At 37.2% G+C, this 20,250-nt stretch overlaps 1 protein-coding gene across 1 annotated transcript in view; it reads left to right on the forward strand.

The window, feature by feature from the left end:
* Window positions 1-6,067, forward strand: part of LOC590969 (conserved oligomeric Golgi complex subunit 1) — a 22,332-nt gene extending 16,265 nt beyond the window's left edge. Inside the window, exons 22-28 of the mRNA XM_030977116.1 lie at window positions 596-689; window positions 1,519-1,596; window positions 2,107-2,183; window positions 2,510-2,699; window positions 3,649-3,780; window positions 4,314-4,517; window positions 5,810-6,067. Coding sequence (XP_030832976.1) covers window positions 596-689; window positions 1,519-1,596; window positions 2,107-2,183; window positions 2,510-2,699; window positions 3,649-3,780; window positions 4,314-4,517; window positions 5,810-5,944 — 910 coding nt within the window. The 3' untranslated portion in view covers window positions 5,945-6,067. The remainder of the gene's footprint in view (window positions 1-595; window positions 690-1,518; window positions 1,597-2,106; window positions 2,184-2,509; window positions 2,700-3,648; window positions 3,781-4,313; window positions 4,518-5,809) is intronic.
* Window positions 6,068-20,250: the final 14,183 nt, after the last annotated feature.

Genomic DNA, 20,250 nt, shown 5'->3' on the forward strand with positions numbered 1-20,250 from the left:
TTATCTAAAGCAGCGGCTTCTCAATTGGTGGGCCATGGAAGGAGGGCTGCAAGGTCGGCCAAAACATTGTTTTCAGAACTATTTATTTTACGAGTTTTATGTTTCTCCTCACATTCTGTGATTTTGTAAGCGCTATGGCACTTTTTGTTTAGTTTAGTGCACCTAAATAGTCAATATTATTATTATTCATTATTCATGTTTGATATGATCAACAATTTTATTATGATCCGGCAAGAATCCTGCTCAACTATAAATTGTTAAATCAAATTGGCATGCTGCTTACTTCCAAGTTCAGATTTTTTTCCCTACGGGATATATATTGGCAAACGTAGACATCTAGCTGAATGGTCATGGGTAATCAAGACTGATCATGCTTTAGCTCGAATTCGACCTCGACCAATTCTCTAATATATTTTTGTCAAACTGTTTTATACTGGTCTTGTGCCCAGTTTAAACAGAGTTTTCAAAGGTTAAAACACTCCCTTTGAATGAAAGATCTGTCTTTTGATTCTACTCTAATGTTGTTGTTATTTCTTATTTTTGAAGCAAATGAATTTTAAGTCTATTTCCCATCATGTTTTGGTTACTTTGACAGAATTTGGAGCGAGTTTACAAGTTCCGAGCTGCTGGCAGAATTCAACCTCAATCTGAGTGATACATCGCCTTCAGCCATGCTAAAAAATGCCACAGTAAGTCATATTGATGAATTCATGTTAGGAGCCTTAGTAAGGTTTTCCAAGTCACCCAATGACACAAAAATTAACTATAAAATATAGAGAAAAACAAATAAACAAAGCCACAAGAAACTTAATAGAACTTTCATTCAGAAGGAAAAAGGTAACCATATCAAATGCAGTTGTTTGTCATTACAATTTTCACTAGCCTTATACTGTATTATTGATGGCACTATTGGTCTCTTTCATGTGAAAAATATAATATTGTCGGCGAATGTTGAATGCACTGACCCCCTGTGTAATGCAATGCATCCGACACTGGATTGGGACTATTTACATCAAGATTGAACAAGAAGAAGAAGAAGAAGTTGGCAAATTATGAACTCATCTTATTTTATTTTATCAATAGTACGTTAAATTTAGTGGGTAATAACTGGAACATCTACTAATAAAAAAAGATAGTTATTGGTTAAAATATATGAAAACTGGTTAAATCCTAAGTTGAAAAATTTAAAAGTAAATTTTGAATATGACCATAAATATTTGTTTGATGTGAATTATGATTGTAAAATATGTTATCTCTAAAATATGATTCTGAAATTTATTACAAAATTTGGCATGATTTTGAAGTTTTGGAATTCTTACACTCGCAAATCTACAGGAGGGAAGGCTCCCCGCAAGCAGCTGGCAACCAAAGCTGCCAGAAAGATTATAGATTAAATTATATCTATGATCTACAGTATTATATTTCATTAATATCTCGCTGAGTTGCAGGCATTTGAGCTTAGAATATCTCACCTAAGTTCAGAGAAAATATTCTATTCTTCTTCCCTTCCATCTCTAGGCATGGGACTCTATTGATATTGAGGAAGAGACAGAAGAAGGGAAGAAAGTTTCATCCAAGATTCGTCTTCCGGTTCAAGTAAGCTACGACTCTGCCTCAGATTTCTTTTGTGTTGTTTTTAGCTTTTACTAATTGCTATATTTTTAACATGTTTCATTGCTGTTATTGGTTTTTAGATTATTATAATTATTCATGTGAGCCTTGATATTCATGTATCACTGGTAAGCAAACATTAATAACGTATACAAATTGTAGTAGACCCTTACAGTGCCTTTATACAACATTTTAAAGCCCCTCTAAAGTGTTGGGGGCCCCAAAAATTTGATGGCAAAATTTCACCTAAATTGTATCATAATGTGAAAGAGGATGTCATTTAAGACACATTTCTACAAGGATTTTCAAAACAAATGTGTTCGAAGTTGAATATTGATAAAAGAATACAAAATTGAGGTTTTCTGCGTACAACAGAAAACCCAAAACAAAAATGTAGCATCTTTTTTTTGCCTTGGTTTACCGAGCCATATCTGAACAAGCCTTTTAAGAGCTTTTACTTTTACCCGTTTATATTTTCCTGTTTTCCTTCTCCAGTCTTCCTGGTATGTGCAATCATTGCTGTATGGCTTGTGTGAGGAAATCAACAGAATAGGAGGCCATGCTCTCTCAAGGTAAGGCAGGATTTATTGACATCTTTTTGCTTATTTGTCTTTTATTTTTGCATATTTCCACATAATAGAAGGTAATATACAAACTAGATACATATACTCTATTTACAAAAGTTGAATGACATATATAATTAAATAATTATACCTTTGAAGAAAAAAAACATAGATGACAAATCATTTCAAAATTGAAAAATGCAGGAGACTCCCACCTTTATTCATTGCAGTATAAAGATCAAATGCTTGGTCTGCTTATTTTGTGAAAGAATAGTCTGTAAAAAAAAATGGACCCAGTGAGATTTGAAATGGTCCTCTTTTGTGTTTTAACCCAGGAGTGTCGTATCCCAGCTTGTGAATACTACCAGCACCGGGCTTCTCAGGGCATACCAGTCTGCTATTGATGAAAGGTCAAAGGTCAAAGGCGAAGGTCATTCTAAGCTGACCCAACCTCGGTCTCTTCAGCTTCTGTTTGATGTGAGGTTCATCGGTAGCGTGATGTCTGGCAGAGGGGATGATAAAAAGGTAACTACATCAACTTTTATATCATCCTCTAGAAACTCTCACCTATTACACTCCTGAATAGTGTGGATTCACAATTAACAGCGCCTCCACCTTGTAGATCGACATCTTTCAACTATTGAGTGCAACAAAAAACTAGCCACAGAGCGAAATGACCGAATTAATCAAATGAGATTGATTTTTCAGGAATCAGCACATATTTAAATATTGAATTTGGATGTGAATGGATGTGATCCAACCCATCAATTGACTCTGACTGAAAATTGGACCCGATTTTGGACAAAAATCAATACAAATGGTCATTTTTTACTAAAAAGTGACTGATATGACCAATAAGATCTGACCCTGGATAAGATATTTAGACCTTACCCACCACAAATTCTGATTAAATCCTCTTAGTTCCTAGGGTTTATAACAGTGCCACAGCTGATATTTTTTGTTGACTCTCTTCCTAAAACGCATCACATGAAATTGACTAAACTTGACAAAATTAAGAATTCCTCTACCTGTTTCTGTTTCTGGGAGAAATATATACCTACAGGTAGTCCTATAATGTTCAAATTTATAGTACAGGTGTAAACACATTGAAGGGAGATGGTCGTCAGTTTCTATGTGCAGTAAGTCATAATTCGCTGACACCAGACTTGGTGGAGGTACCATTGATGGGTTTACAAGTCTCGCACACAGCAAACCCGTGTAAAAATAACCAACCAGTCTCTCAGAGAGTCTTCGGTTGAGGGAAATGTAAGGTAATGACTTTCCAAAGGGGCGATTTGGGGAAAATGCAGAGCATCACATGAGGCCTGTTGGTCATACAACTGAATGTTAATCCTTGTGATTGACAAAACCATTGTGTCATTGAGCTATTAGCCCCACTTTTCAGGGGGAACACATAAATGTTTTAAATAGTGTGTGTAGTATTAATAAACACTCTTTTTCTCTCGTTTTCCAGGACAACTCTCGGTTTAACGACCAGCTACAAAGACTGGTCGACATACTAGAAGGGTTCATTGACCCCTTTGACCTGGATGTATTTACACCTCATATGACCTCCAACCTCAACAGACATGTCCATAGATGCTCAGTAAGTCTTTACTTGATTCTTTCTGTAAAATCCACCAATTATATTATTAATGTGTTTTGTTTTTAATCTGTGTATATTACATTTTTTGTGTACCATGTATATTTGATGGACTTCAGCCAGAGTTGTCTTAAGCTTGGCATTTTCTAGGTTTTTTTAGAGGTTAATTCATGGTGTTTCAAGTGACCATTAAAGCCTGTGTGTACTAGTTTGGCCAGGGGGATTAGACTGACCCTGCAGGGTCACTGGCAGGTGGTTATCTCATCAAATCAGCTCTCAATAAACATAAGAAAAAGGGAACCATGGGGGATCACACGATCAACGGGCACCGCTTAGGCATTGTTGAATATATAAGAGAGCAAGTAGCTGCAAGTAGTGCAGTCCCGCATTAAAGGTAAACTCAACCTTGATAGCAAACTACTCTAGAGGAAGGCAGACAAATCAGAGAAGTAGACTGGTGAGAGTTTTACTTAAATTCGACCACAAAAAGTAGATACCTAATGTTGATCTTTTTTTGTTGATGCCCACTCCTACAGCTTCTGCTGGGTTTCTTGACCAGTCCCGACCGTCACATGTTCTCCGGCCATCGGTCATCCAGCGCTGGCTACCAGGAGCAGCATAACGTCTTGCCTCTGACCGCCAAGCAGGTTCGATTCAGCCTTCTCCCTCTGAGCACGACGACCACACTGGGGAGCAAGCTCACGCTCCAACCTGCCATACACAGACAGAAGCAACTGCAGGTACGTAATGTCTCCAGGGGGGTGTTTCACAAAGATCCTAAGTCGAACTTAACTCTTAAGTTGGACTTATGGAGAGCCATTTCTAGCCTTTAAAAAGATATATTCAAATGCGAAAATTCAAGTATTTTAGACTTTTTATTAATTCCACATCAAGAACTTGAAATTTTCTTGATGATAGAAAATTTGAATGGTTTGAATCAACATTTTATGCCTTTTAAAATAACTTGTACAAAATATTTTTCATAGATCATGCTATTGGCTTTTTATAGTTGTTAAGTCCCACTTAGAGATAAGTTCAATTTAAGATCTTTGTGAAACACCCCCATGTTCAAAGAGCCTATCCGATGAACACACAGCCTTATATCAATGGAAAGTTAAATGAACATAGAATACAAATATATAGGAATAAACAACAAATCCAACATCAGAAGACAAAAAACATAGACCCCGTTCTCACTCACTTTGAAAGTGGTCTTAGTTAGACCGCTTCAGAGGAACGGGTTTTGAGGAACGGTTTGCGAGCGTTCACACTCCGAGCAGTTTTTTATGGCTCAAACCGCTCCACGAGTCAAAGTGGTCTTGTTGCTATGGCAGCTCAGCAGGTCAATTTTTTTGCGCGCGGAATACAAACCGTATGTACCGTACTACATGTTTCGCACGGAACGTCACTAGCTCACTTCCGGTCAAAGTACGCTTCCGTTCACATTGCACGTTAGAGCGGTCCAAACCGCTCTTAATAAGACCACCTCCCAAGGTGGTCTTCTGGAGCGGTCCAGAAGTCCACTTCCTGGACCACTTTGACCGTTCTCACTCACCTAAGAACTGCTCCTGAGGAACGGGTCTTAGTTAGACCGCTCCAACGAAGTGAATGAGAACGGGGTCATAGATCTACAAACCCTGCCATAAAACCACTTTTAGATAGGTTTATGCTTCCAAATTTAGAGGAAAGGGGAAATGCTAAAAATACAAATTTTACCTTCCTTACTGAATACACCTTCATTGAGCTTTAACTGAAATTCACTTGTGAATTTTGGGTAGTTTTGGGGTGTCTGGTCACATATTTTACTTAACTGTTTTGTAGATAAAAGCACATAACTATATCAAATGATCTAACCTTGTTTTCAGATACATGGCATTGATGTAGATTTGTTTCTCTCTCTCTTTCTCCCTCTCCCCCTCTCTCCCTTTCTCTTTGTCTCTCTCTCTCTCTCTCTCTCTCTCTCTCCAATTCTCTTCCTCTCTCTCTCTCTTATTCTCTCTCTCTCTCTCTTTCCCTCTTTCTCACTCTCTAGAAGTCATCCTTGGACAGGTCATCCCCGATGGAAGCCATCCTTCACAAGTCTCGCTCCTCTCCCGCGTCCCTCTCGTCCCGTCTCAGCTCCAGTCTCAAATCAGGCTGGCTCTCTAACCTCGGCGGACAGTCTTGAAATGTTAAAAACCGTAGAAATTTCAATGCGCAATGTGTTACACCTAAGTTGAACTTATCTCTACATGGGCGTAAATCCTTACGTAATACGTATTGTTCAGGGGGGGGATGAATGAATAGATCATCCCCCCTGAACAATAGGTATCAATTACAGATTTACGCCCATGTATCTCTAAGTTGGACTTAATAATCATGGAAAGCCGTTAGCATCTTTGAAAATATTATGTAAAAGTTATTTCAAAAGGCATAAAATGTTGATTCAAATCATTCATATTTTCTATTATCGAGGAGATTTCATGTTCTTAAAGTGGAATATATGTAAAGTCTAAATAATTGATCTTTATAATATCTGTTATTGTGTGAATACCCAAGTGAAATGAATTCCCTATGAGAACCCAACCATATATGTCTTTAAAGATAAAGTTGTGCAATTGTCATGTGGTTATATTGTGGAATAAGTTCTTTGAAAGGTCGATTATGTAGTACAGGTACATAAGAATTGATGTATACTAAGAGGTTTTTGAATGATCAAATAAAAAGAAATCGACTCAACTTTGCTGAAAATCACATGCACTGAACTCAGAGGTAGGTATATGGGACTACACGGACCTGTGACATGATAGTTTGTTACAAATTTTTCAGGTATTTCTTGTCGTATTTTGAATATAAGCATACATCAACAGCAATATTTTGTTAGGGGACACTCAGTTTATTAACGTATTCGGCCAAACAGATATAGAAAGAGAAAGCTAACTTATTATTTGTCTCCCAGAATCCTATCTTCTGTGTAATGCATCTTGTTCCTGCATTTCCCACAATCTGTACATACACTGTAGTATCTCTATGTCATGTCTAAAATCTGGTTTTTACGCTTTGCATATATCAAGCTGTTCAATTTATTTTCATTCCCTTTTATTATCATTGAGGCTATATTTATATATGAAGAAAATAAACAACTGAAGATAAGCTTTTAAAGCTGGATTTATTTATTTGGGAAAGTGCCTCTTTGTAGGTAATTTATTCTATCTTTTCAAATTTACATTTATAAATTTTACAAATTTATAACCTTTCATATTTTTTATTGTCGGGTCTTTTGACCATGGTCGCATATAATTCTGATGATGGTTGATAATGGTAAAAATGAGAAATTGATAATGACAATAACGATTTGATAACCTTCATTTTTGATAATCATGTTGAGCTTGGTTGCAAATAATCCTTTAAAAAATGAAGTTTTGTAATATAGGATATTTGCTGTTGCACTTAGACAATAAAGTATTAAGAGATGTTATTTGCTTTTGAAATACATCCTTCATTATAGTTTCGTATTTGTGCCATATGTTTATTACAGGAAAAGCAAATATAACCTTATTTGGGGCATTCCTGAAGACATAGATCATATTACTAGAGTGTATTCATATTTATATACAGCAAGTGAGAAAATGTTTGTTGAAATTATTATGTTTGTGAATTTATTTGTAAAATTATCCCTGAAAATGAAATAAAGCATACATTTTTATGTATTAATAGACAAACTCTAACAGAAAGATCACTTCTTTAGCTTATAAAAGTACATACAGTTTAAAGTAATAATGGGGAGGAGGAAAATTATGATAAAAATGATGATGATGATGATGATGATGGTGGTGATGATGAGGATGATAGTGGTGAGGATGAGGATGATGGTGGTGGTGATGACGATGATGGTGGTGATGATGAGGATGATGATGGTGGTGATGATGATGAGGATGACGATGATGATGGTGGTGATGGTGAGGATGACGATGGTGGTGATGATGAGGATGATGATGGTGGTGATGATGAGGATGATGATGATGATGGTGGTGAGGATGAGGATGATGATGGTGGTGATGATGAGGATGACGATGATGATGGTGGTGATGGTGAGGATGACGATGATGGTGGTGATGATGAGGATGACGATGATGATGGTGGTGATGGTGAGGATGAGGATGATGATGATGGTGATGATGAGGATGACGATGGTGGTGATGATGAGGATGATGATGATGGTGGTGATGGTGAGGATGAGGATGATGATGGTGGTGATGATGAGGATGATGATGATGGTGGTGAGGATGAGGATGAGGATGATGATGGTGGTGATGATGAGGATGATGATGATGGTGGTGATGATGATGATGAGGATGATGGTGGTGATGATGAGGATGATGATGGTGGTGAGGATGATGATGATGAGGATGACGATGATGATGGTGGTGAGGATGAGGATGACGATGATGATGGTGGTGAGGATGAGGATGACGATGATGATGGTGGTGAGGATGAGGATGACAATTGTGATGGTGATGATAAGGAAGAGGAGAAAGAAGATAGTCGGATTCTACTGATGAAAATGATGATCATGATGGCGTAATGATGTTGATAAAGAAAAAAAGTTATTATTTACATATTGGCCCGTATCTGTCAAATTACTATTGAGGTTTTATTTAAGCTTTTGTTTAACATATTTTGAAAGAAATGTGAGAGCTGCATACGTAGACCAAGAAGGACTTTTAAATTGATAATCGAATTACTTGGGCACTAATTCATTGTCATGACTAGCTGTAAATTATACAAAATGGCGCACAATATAGGCTTACTTTATTCCAAACATTATAATACACTATCTGATGCATGTCAAAAATCGACGATTTGGGCGGTGTACGAAAGGCAGGGGTCTTTAAATTTTCGACAGCTCTTTAAAAAAAAAATTATTTACAACACAGTTCTAAGCCCATTAAAAAAAATGTAAGTAATACCCCCGCCCCCCCCCCCCCCCCCATCCCATTTCAGATTTTTTTTTTTTTTTTTTTTTTTAAATACATGCAGGCCCTACACTGCGGATTTTACTGATTCTTCACGAATTGGGGGTCCGACGGATCATTAAACAAGGGGTAGCGTTCAAGGTCAGAGGTCACTTGTACCGACGCTCTCAGGCCAGGACTAATTGGCCTGGACAGCTAGACCAAATAGCCCCTGGATGTTATGAGAGGACCTGGATCTAATCGACGGTGAGAGGGAAGTTTGTTGTGAAAGGTTAGCGTCGGGTCATGACCTTGTCGGGTCACATTATGTTTGGAGGTTTTTACCAGCAAATCTCAAGATCCTTGGACTAAGCTGGTATTTTGTTTGGACACCGTCTTTATAAAGGGCAGACTGGGTGGTTTGACCCAACTTTCCGATCAATATTTGCAGTCCAAATTTGCTTTTGACCGAAAATGAGATCGTTATGCATCGCGTTCCGTCCGATATTATTATTAGCTAATATTGAACATGATAATTGGAGGAGCAATCAAAGTTCAACCGGACTTAAGGTGAAGAAGCTGAAGAATATGTAGGCCGAAATGTTCAAAGACATGTCATGTCGCAACGGGAATTTCCCTGATGAAAATAATAACATTAATGATATAAAACTATGAAACGCTGTAACTTTCGGGACCACATACACGCCCCCCCCCCCCTTATTTTTCTTTCTAGTAACACTATCCTTCTCATTTTAAGGATAAACATTGTTCCCTTGTTCATTGTTTAAGAAAAGATTTCCTCCGTATTCCTGTTAATTTGTCATCATATACCATTTTTCTATCACTATGTGTCTTTCTTGAAGTCTATAATAATTCTGTAGTTTATATTTCAATCATTCTGATTTCTGACAAAGTTTGTCACGACCTTCAACGACGATTAATTTCCTTTGAGAATAATACTGAAAACTAGAACGGTCATTCTTCACTGCGTCCTCCTGACCCCATAGAACATTCTTCACTTTAGATGGGATCATAAATTTTGACGAGGCTCTTAAAGGTAATACAAAGTTTTGGGAAATTTTGAAAATTGGGTGGATAGTGATTCTTTACAATTTTGTTATATTTGGATGCCCCTGTGGATGTATTATAAGCACTAAAAAAATTAGCCTCTAAAACTCTTCTGTTTTCGAGAAAAATTGAATATAAACATTTACCGGTGCTCCCGGTAAATTTTGATAAATTTGAAATAGCGCCTATGGCCGTACAATGGTAGCTGCCACCATGAAAATTTCAGAGTATGTAGTTGTGATATATAATTTCCAAACGGGAATAGCTAATCGGTCGATTTTAGTCAAGAAACATTGTTTAATAGCTAAATTAATATCTTGACCTTGAGAGGGAGCTATACAACATTAAGAGTTTATTATTTATAATTTCATAACTTTAGACTCGATTTCAACCGCGACAACGATCAATGAATATTGTAGGAACACTATGCTTCCGAAATTGTTAATTTGAACCAAATTCATGACCCCATACCAAAACTTTGTAATACCTTTAAAATAGTTTTTACAAGAGGCAGGGGTCACTCTCTCTCAAAGGCACAGTTGACTATTTTGAAAATACTACTCGAGCCCATTTTCATCATTTCATCAACAAAAAGCAGCGAACATCGTTTCTGGACTGTTTTCCAGTGTAAATTCTCAAGCATTTTTAAATAGACCAGGGAGGTCCCTGCAACAACTTTTATTTCAATTTTGTTAATGTTTGACAGGAGCATCAAGTTTTAATACATATATTCTGGTGGAAACTTATTATAAAAGTGCATAATATCAATAATACATTTCTTGGTTTCCTAAATGCGTTTGTTCGACCTTCTTTGCAAGTTTCTTTAACAATTTGAACGGATTCCTTCGTGTGTGATCTATAAATACAAATCTCCAATATATGCTCCAGGTTATTACTTTGAGCTGCCTTTATAAACAAAACTATAGTGTGTGCCCCCCCCCCCCCATCTCTCTCTCTCTCTCCCCCCCCCCTTTCTATTCCTATTCTAGTTCCCATGAATGGCTCGATCGACGCCATGGAATATGTTTTCAACATCGAAACCAAAGTGATTGCTTGCACTTGCAGACATCCGAAGAATCCCAACAAGGCAATGAATGGTCGGTCATAGGAAGTAGTATTATGCACTTGCTTCTCTCACGGCCAGTGACATGGGCAAGCTCCAAGAGGGGCAATATCCACATTGACAGGGGAAAATAAACAGAAGAAGGAGGAAGAGGAGGGAAAAGAAGAAGAAGAAGAAGAAGAAAGAAAGAGAAAAAGATAGTGAGAGAGAGCGAGAGGGAAATATGAAGGACGAAATGAGGGGGGGGGGGGATGGTGGCAAGGGAGAGGGGAAATGACAATGATAATATTCGTTTTATTTTTTTAACGGCCCCTTCTGGGACATGTGAGAAACATAGTTGAATAGTACAGATATAATGCTCAACAATGATATTCATATAACATTAATATAATATTAAACAAAAAAAAATCTTTGAAAACAAGAAAAACTTTGGCAGCGAACAACAAACAAATAAAGGCAAGCGTTATACTTTAAACAAACATAATACCCTATATCTCAACTACACTACTATAAACATGTATGTACACTTTGATACTAAAAACGCCAGGAACCCATTTAAGTCTAACGTATTAAAAAGGAAAAAACAAATTATCCAAACTTAGACAATCATAATGATCTTACAATATTTGAAAATGAATGTGGAACGAAGATGCTTAACCCCTCACACCGTTCCCACACCATCTGTACCTGCAGCATGCCAGTGCCCCCCCCCCCCCCCATTGATGGGCCCACGCTACGCCTCTGCTTCCATCTCAAACCATTTTCTCAATGGGTGGCAGGAAGGGAAGAAGAAGGGAAGGTTAATGATCATTCCTAAAGGCCGATACTGTTTAGAATAAAGTAATAAAAGATATTTCTGTGACGTCCAAGCAGCTGCAACAGATCTCCAAGTCCTTGAAAACATGACTAAAATTGGAGGAGAATGCATCATCCCATCCTCCTTGTATCAAGGAAGATGGATACGTAACCAGAGAAATATATAGTGTGACCCCCCCCCCCCCTTCATTATGAACCAGACGAACATGATCACAACGACTTTCAAGAAATCAACCCGAGACATTTTCGATAGCGTTGTGCATCGCCTTTGAAAACAGTTCAATTATTGAAATATTACACCCTGACATTAAAACGAGATGGATGTGAAAAAAGGGCATCCTAACGCAATTTTTCGACCGTTGCAAGTTTTATCCCCCCCCCCCCCCTCGCAGGTGAATATTGGGACCTCTACGCTATGCCATGCTAGACAAATTGGATAAGCCTCTGCAAAGACAATAAGTGTCGTACAAACGACACTTTCCTGAAACTTTTCCTGACTCCAACCGAATTCTATACTTCAACCCTGGACCAAACTCTATCCCTAATAATGCCTAACCCTAACTCTAACTAACTCTAACTCTAACCCTATAACCCGAAACCGAAACCCATAACCCAATTGCAACCTAAAGCCCGGATGTCGGGTCACCGATAATTCTTTTGAGACACTTTTACCCCTTTTTTCCTTCTAATTATCTACATAGCAGGTCTTTACTTTATTCCGAAATGACCTCCAAAATACCCCCATTGGCGAGTCTAGCTTGGGGTACTAATCGTGTCGTGTCGGTCCAAGGAACCAATATCGTTCTCGTTTATGTTTATTATATTCCAAAACAAAAGTGACCTCTACTCGATCCGTTCCCCCTGACCCCTCTCGTTCTCTGTTGACATCTCCCAGAGTCCTAGTGATCAAACTTGACCTCGGATGTTGACCCAAGTTCCATTGTGCCGTCAAAGAAAAATGTATGTCAACAAACAGAAATGCCAGGCAAATATTAACATCTCATTAATCAAACGGCCACCCTTCATTGAAAGGGTTAAAGAGATGATCGCGAGTTTGGAATGCATGGGCTGTCAAAACTCGAAGAGAATGGGGGAAGGAATTTAATTGGAAGCTTCCTCTCTCATATTAATATGATAAATGATGAAATATGATTGTGATGATGTCCTCTTTTTTATTTATATTGCTTCCATTTCCGTTACTCGGTGCTTCCAAGAGAATTGAAGAATGGGCCCATTTGGAAAGGCATTTTATTTGAAATAAAATTAAGACAAACCTCGCTTTTAGTTTGATTTTGTTCCAATCTAACCCTTATGAATTTATTTTGCAAATGTAGGTATTGTGGTATAAGAAAGAGTGACTATTTGTAAATTAAGTATTTTGGTATGACGGCGATACTGAAATTGTTACCAGTCATACGAGTAAATCAATAACTTAATTTTGATGATAATGTACCTGTACCAGTAAATACTAATAATTAATCTGGATTTATATAGCGCTAAATACGAAGTACCGTCTCTTAACGCTTTACAGATATTATCATTACCCAGTCATCGGATTCATTCACGCACAATGTGCACCATCTACACTCCCTGGGGAGTATTCCTACCAAATGGTCACCGTGAGGGCGTATGATAATTACTATCATAAATTCTTTCGTCGTACTCTCAGGGCAAATTTAAATTAATGCCTTGCCATAAGACAGTGCTGTGTCGAGGATCGAATCTACGACCTTTGCATTTCCAGTCAAGTGCTCAAACCACTCGACTACGGGACCTCTTCAGTGTATTATAGGGTCCCCTGTAATCATACATTTATAATTGATTTTAATGTGACTTTAAACAGTAATGATATCAACGATTCATTCTTGGGTACCTGATTTACTTTTTAATTAGTTGCCTTCCATGCACGGGCCCTGTTTTTCACTGAGTAACAAAAAAAATCATTAATCACGAACAATTCGGAAAGAAGTACATGCTTATCTAAATTATTGATATAACAAACTCACATAACAAATAGGTTTTATCGTAATATTCATCTAGCCAAAATGCCAAACGTTATAGGCGGTACAAATCCTTTCTTTTTCAATAGTGATAACTTGTAGGCCTATAGGCAGTTTGAACATTTAAACTTCTCTACAATTTCGCCAAAACTTTTCTGTCTGAACCAATCAACTAATCACAAAGTATGATAGCTCTATCGAACGTCAAACTTGTTCTTTTGTTGTCAAACGTCTATTATAGAAACGCTTGACCAGTAAAGCAATCGTACTGCAAATATTGACTTGGTCAACAATAACCGTCTTTGTCGCCACCAATTCAGGGTTATTAACACTGATTCAACCGGTTGTCACTGTTTCTCATCAAGCCTCGCTTTCTTCGGAGACCCTAATAATTATTGTGAACATTGTGTTTCACGTTATGATGGTGAGATAAAAATTCCGTGCTGCAGAGAAATTCATAGAGGGTTTTGTCAAGGAGATTTTACAACTCCTTGGTTTTGTCATGTGTAGTAAGTCCATGGTTTTGTATATAATAGTGCAATACAAGACATGAATATTTGGCTGTGAAATGTTATGAAACAGTTCTCGTAATATCATGAAATCTGAATTACATAATCGGTGGAAATAATTACCTTTATATAACATTTGAAGTGCTGTCATTTTTTGCAAGTTTCGTGCGTCGGAGGTGGCAAAATTGAAGGCATTTTCAAATATCAGAATATTATAGGCTTATTTTTATGAGAATTAAAAGCTTATAAATATTCTTCATGAGCAGAAATTAATAAAAACAATTAGATATGTGCCAATATTATTCATATAAAAAATAATGCAATAATTATTATCATTGTTTTATATTAGCTTTACAAATCAGGCAGCGATAGTATTAAAAATGCTAGATTTTGGAAATGCTGCATCATCTCAATGCGTTCAATTTTGAACATCCCGAAAACAATTTTGCGTTGTTAAATTTCATAGATTGAAGGCTTGTATCCAGAAACCGTATCCAGGTTCGGTCATTATTTTGTAAATGACTGATGTTCTGTAATATCTTGTCAAAGCGTATCAGAATGGGGAGAGGTATGGTTTGGTGCATTTTCGTGTAAGGGTGGCGTCTCATTATTTTGTACCTGCCTGCGTATTTTGCTTCCTTGTTTGCAAATTTTCTCTCTCTCCCTCTCTCAATGTTTGCTCGATTTCAAACTTTATGATACAATAACAAACATGGTAGTGACCCTAGAAATGTTTGTCCAAGTCGTTTTCATGTTTGCTGATAGAAATGAGTCAGTGTCAATTAGGACTGGTCTTTGAAGGTCGTACCCTTCAAGTAGGCCTATTATCACGATTGTGTTTGTTTTCTTGAAAGAGACAGAAAGAGACTGCGATAGATAGAGAGATGGAGAAAGAGGGAGAGGGAGAAAAGGGATTGGAGGATATTCAATCATTATTGGCTCATTCTCGGTTTCTGTTACGTTGTATATTCTTCTGAATATAATATATTTTAAAATGATATAACTTTACTCTCATTTTCCTATCCCCTTCCCGCCTTCCTCTCTCCCCCAACACCACTTCTCTCTATTATGATAACTAGATAGGGCTATGATATTATACATATCTCTTTCTCCCTTTTTTAACTCTTATTAATTCTTATTCCTCTATCTTACAGCGTGTCCACACACAAAACAATTTATCCCGAAACTCTATAACGATACGTCGTATAAAGAATCATCGTATAAATTCCAGGATGTCCACACACAGGAAACGTCGTCACTAAAGGATCATCGTATAAAATGCCCCCTGTCCACACACAACATTTTCCGTGATTCTTTATAGAGTTTCGCGATAGTGATAAGAGGTCTGGTCTCATATCGCTCGAGGTCACGTTAAGCCCCGCCCAGTTAGTTACACTAGTTAAATCGATGTCCCCGATTCATTCATCTCCCCCTCTCTCTCTCTCCCTCTCCCCCCCTCTCTCTCTCTCTCTCTCTCTCTCCCTCTCTCTCTCTCTCTCTCTCTCTACCCTCTCTCCCTCTCCCTCTCTCCCTCCCACTCTCTCTCTCTTTCTCTCCCCCCCCTCTCTCTCTCTCTCTCTCTCTCTCTCGCCCTCTCTCTCTCTCTCTCTCTTTCTCCGTCTCCCCTTTCTTTCTCACAACCTCCCTCCCTCCCTCCCTTCCTCCCTCTCCCATCTACTTCCTGTGGAATACGATTTTGCTCTTTCCTCTTTCCTCCTTCTTCACCCTTGACCAAATCTTAATCATGAATGACGTTCCTCTTCGAAATCATTTTGACCGAAAAAGGCGGGAAAAAGGACACTTCAAATCGGCAGGCAACTGTAGAGTGAAAATAATGTGGAAGGAAAGTTGAACACGAATGCCCGGGCTTTGTTGTTTACTCAATGGTTTTTAGTTTCATTGAACCGCGAGCGGGTAAACAGTAACGAAATAACATTGGAACCTGGGGGAATGTTATAGGAGAGAAATGGGTTTGAAAGAAAAGCTTGAAAAATAAGGGAAAGTAAGGAAAAACCGCAGAAGTACAGAGACCTGTTGTTGAGGACCATACCAGGACCTCAAACTTCCATAACGGTATTTCCACATTAAAAACTCATCACGGTGAAGAAACAATTTTGAAGGTTTTTTAGCCATAACTTTACTATTATGCCTTGAAGGAACTATACAACAACGGTAGAAATGTGAACAAATTGTTAATTATATGTTGAGATTATGGTAATGCATGGAAAAATATCAATAATTTTGTCAGTGCTGATACAATTTGTCCTTGGACACTTGAACTTACTGTATGTTCCAATGTACCAATTATGTATGCATTAGTCCTTGGTCATCTATACCCTATAGTCATGTGCGTTTGATTTGAATAATTTGGGGTGGGGGTTGCCCAGCATGTTCAAGTTCAAGTTCATTTATTTTCGACATAATTTTTTTGTTCATAAACATAACATTATTTCTTATAGTGAATTAAAACAATACAAACGAGTGTTGTCCAAAATGCATGAATATAATAAAACATAGTAAAAATATTTTTAAAAATAGTCAATTACAAGTTTACAACCTCATGCATAGGTTTAAACGTTTCATCGTTCATAGTATAAAGTATAAAGTAGGGGCCTACAACTTACAAATAAAGCAAGGCCTGCAGTGGATCTAGGCCCTGCAGGGGCGGATCTAGCTTTTTGCTAAGGGGGGGGGGGGTTTGACCAAAATAATGACGATGCGGAGCATCGATCACGAGCCGCGCAGCGGCGAGCCGATTTTTTTTGGGGTGTTTATTTGAACCCCGTAAGTGATGTTTTCCTGGCATCTATTAACACAATGAAGACCATAAAAAGCAGTGCATGATAACGTCTTTTTAAATCAAGTAACAGTTTAATACACAGTTATATCCAGAGTTATCATGTGTTTGGTTAAGTTGCCAGATGCGTTGAATATCTTCTCACAATATTTGCACTTGAAAGGGTTTCTCTCCAGCGTGCGTTCTTTTTTCTTTCTTTTTTTCTTTTTTTTTTCTTTTTTTCCCCCTTTTTTTTTTTTTTTTTTTTTTTTTTTTGGGCCGCCCAAGGGGGGGGGGGTTTAAACCCCCTAAACCCCCCCCCCCCCCGTAGATCCGCGCCTGCCCTGTGAATAAAATAATTTACAGACAGGAAGAAGGAAAGAAAACAAAATAAAGAAGGAAAATGAAGTAAAGAAAGCCGGGTAAAAGGAAGGTATGGGAAATAGTGGGAATGGAGGTTCCACCCAGTTACCTATACTCGCTTCCTGAAAAATATACAAGAAGGCCAAAATGACATAAGTTTTGTAGAATTTGTCAACTAAAATGGGAGGTCATATATAATTTTGTTTTTTCATTTAAATTCCGTAATACCTTCCAAGTTTCTAATTTTCCGACAACTCGTGTAAACGTTACATAGTATTTGCTAATATAACGTTATTATGATGGAAGTAACATTCTCATCCTTCCCTAGCGACCCAACATCCAATCCCTCACGATATCAAATAGATGCTCTGGACTATCCATAGCGATAAAAGACGGAGAGAACTATGCATTATGCTGGCAGACGAGAGGGTTACTGCAACATCGTTTGGGATTAGCCCTCTATCGACGAAATTCGTGTACTGGACCAAACTACCAGTATCTTCCTTTTTGTTATGATGCATCAAAATGTTTTCCGAAAGAGCATCAAAAATAATGTCCAAATGTCGAAAACCAATTAATATGTTATGTATTGGCTGAGATATAACCATCTGAATGAATATAATTATGTCCTATGTGAACTCAGTGTTATATGCTCTGGCTCCTAACCATAATAGGAGCCAGAGCATGTAACACTAAGCTCCTATAGGACATATATTTATTTAGATGGTTATATCTCAGCCAATACATAACATATTGAATTGGTGTTCGACAGTTGGACATTATTTTTGATGCTCTTTCGGGAAATGAAGAAAAAATTGAGAAATTCTAAAAAAAAAAAAAAAAAATTGATGACGTCACACTTCACCACTCTATATATCGTCTACACGTACCCAAGGCATTTTTTTAAGCAATGGAAATTAACCAGATCTTTTTCAATAATAATAACAAGAACAAGATCAAGAAGAACAACAAGAAGAAGAAGATGAATGAAAATTATAAGAATAACATTAATTACAATGATAATAATAATAATAATAATAATAATAATAATAATAATAATAATAATAATAATAATAATAATAATAATAATAATAATAATAATAATAATAATAATAATAATAATCATTATAATAATAATAATACTAATAATGATAATACATGATTGTAGTAATAATAATAATAATAATGATAATAATAATACAAGAGTAATAATAAACAAAATAATACAAAATTCTAATCTAAACTTATAAGTCTGACTAATTTGACAAATAACGACCACATTCAAGCAAATGCTTCAATATATTGTTTCTCCTTTCCTCTAACAAAATGTTTTATCAAGGTCAAAAGTACAGTTAACTGGAGAAGTAAACAGTCGATTGGATGACTAAGAGAAAGAGTGCTGGATTTTGTTTTACGCTTGAATTATACAAGACTCATACATCATGAGTAAATCCACAATCACCCCCACTCCCCCTCTGTATGACTCACATGTTCGGTACACCTGGATGAATTTAAGGAAATAAAATGAACAATGTCAGTATTCCGATGACTTTATTCCGACTCACAGTCTTAGAAAAAAAAGACAAAATGTGTGAAGTTGATACCTATATGCGAATGGATGTGCTCCACTTAATACGCATAGATTAGCGTATTATGTTTTTAAGAAGCCTTGAAAATGACTCACTGCATCTTTGTCTAAGCTGCCGGGAGGCGATACATCACCAATTAGGCCAGACGATCGTCTGCATATTCATTATTACCGCAAATTTTTGCAAATATCATTGTTTGCATTTGCGAACTCAGCGTCTGCGCGTTTCACCGTTCCTTTCTTATTTTGTCAAGGTTTTTAGCTTATTCGTTTGTGTCAGACAAGATTGATTTGGCTATTTGCGTGTACATCCAATTTACTTAATACGATTGGATTGTTAGTTTTAATGGCATGAGATGTGAAGCATAATTTACTGCTATTATTCCCCCAAGGCAAAGCTTCGCGAGCTTTGTCAGGTAACAAAAAAATGAAAACCTGAAGATGATATAAGCGTATAATATGATTCAGTTCTTTTTTGTTTGCCAGGAAAGCTAAAATTAAACATTTAAATCATCATTCACTGGGTTTTACTGTCAGCATATTATGCAGTGAATTTGCTTGTCAATGAGCTGTCCACGTGAATCATCACTTATGTTTTAATTAGTGGCAAGAGAGACCCTGAAAATGACATCACAGTATTGAGTGCTCTCCCGATCGCTAAGCTAAGGACAAGGGAATTCGTTTTATTTATAGATTGTACAGTCAGTCCGTATTCATAGATGCTGGTTGTAGGTGCCAGTCTACGCGTCCAGCCACAAATGCACAAAGAGCTTCCGAAGGCCACCGGTATATTATGAAATGTTTGTATTTTTATGAATAGTGCATTAATTTGAAGGCATTTTACGTTTGTTATCATGTTGTATAGTAATGATGATTAATTCATACCGTAGTGTTTTAATAATAACATCTGCTCCGGCATGTCATCTCTCAGTTTACGAGGCCAACTCTTCCTTCGAGTGATAAATTTGTTATCGAACAGTAAAAGAGTTTCCATTAATATTGTCAGCATGGTCACCCATCATTATCATCGTCAACATTATCATGATGACTATTATCACCATCATCATCACCATCATCACCACCACCACTATCATAATCATCATCTTCTTCGTTATCATCATCATCCGATCATCACCATCATCATCATCATCATCATCATCATCATCATCTTCTTCATCATCATCAGCATCCGACCATCACAGGGGACCATCGCCACCACCATCAGCAGCATCCCAACCCAACTCCCATCACCACCATAACCATAGCCATTATAACCTCCACCACCACGATGATCATAATCATCATCATAATAATCTTCACCATGATCATCATCATCATCATCATCATCATCATCAT

This window comes from Strongylocentrotus purpuratus, unplaced genomic scaffold (assembly GCF_000002235.5).
Source record: "Strongylocentrotus purpuratus isolate Spur 01 unplaced genomic scaffold, Spur_5.0 spur5_scaffold_9, whole genome shotgun sequence".
In the NCBI taxonomy this organism is placed as follows: Eukaryota; Metazoa; Echinodermata; class Echinoidea; order Camarodonta; family Strongylocentrotidae; genus Strongylocentrotus; species Strongylocentrotus purpuratus.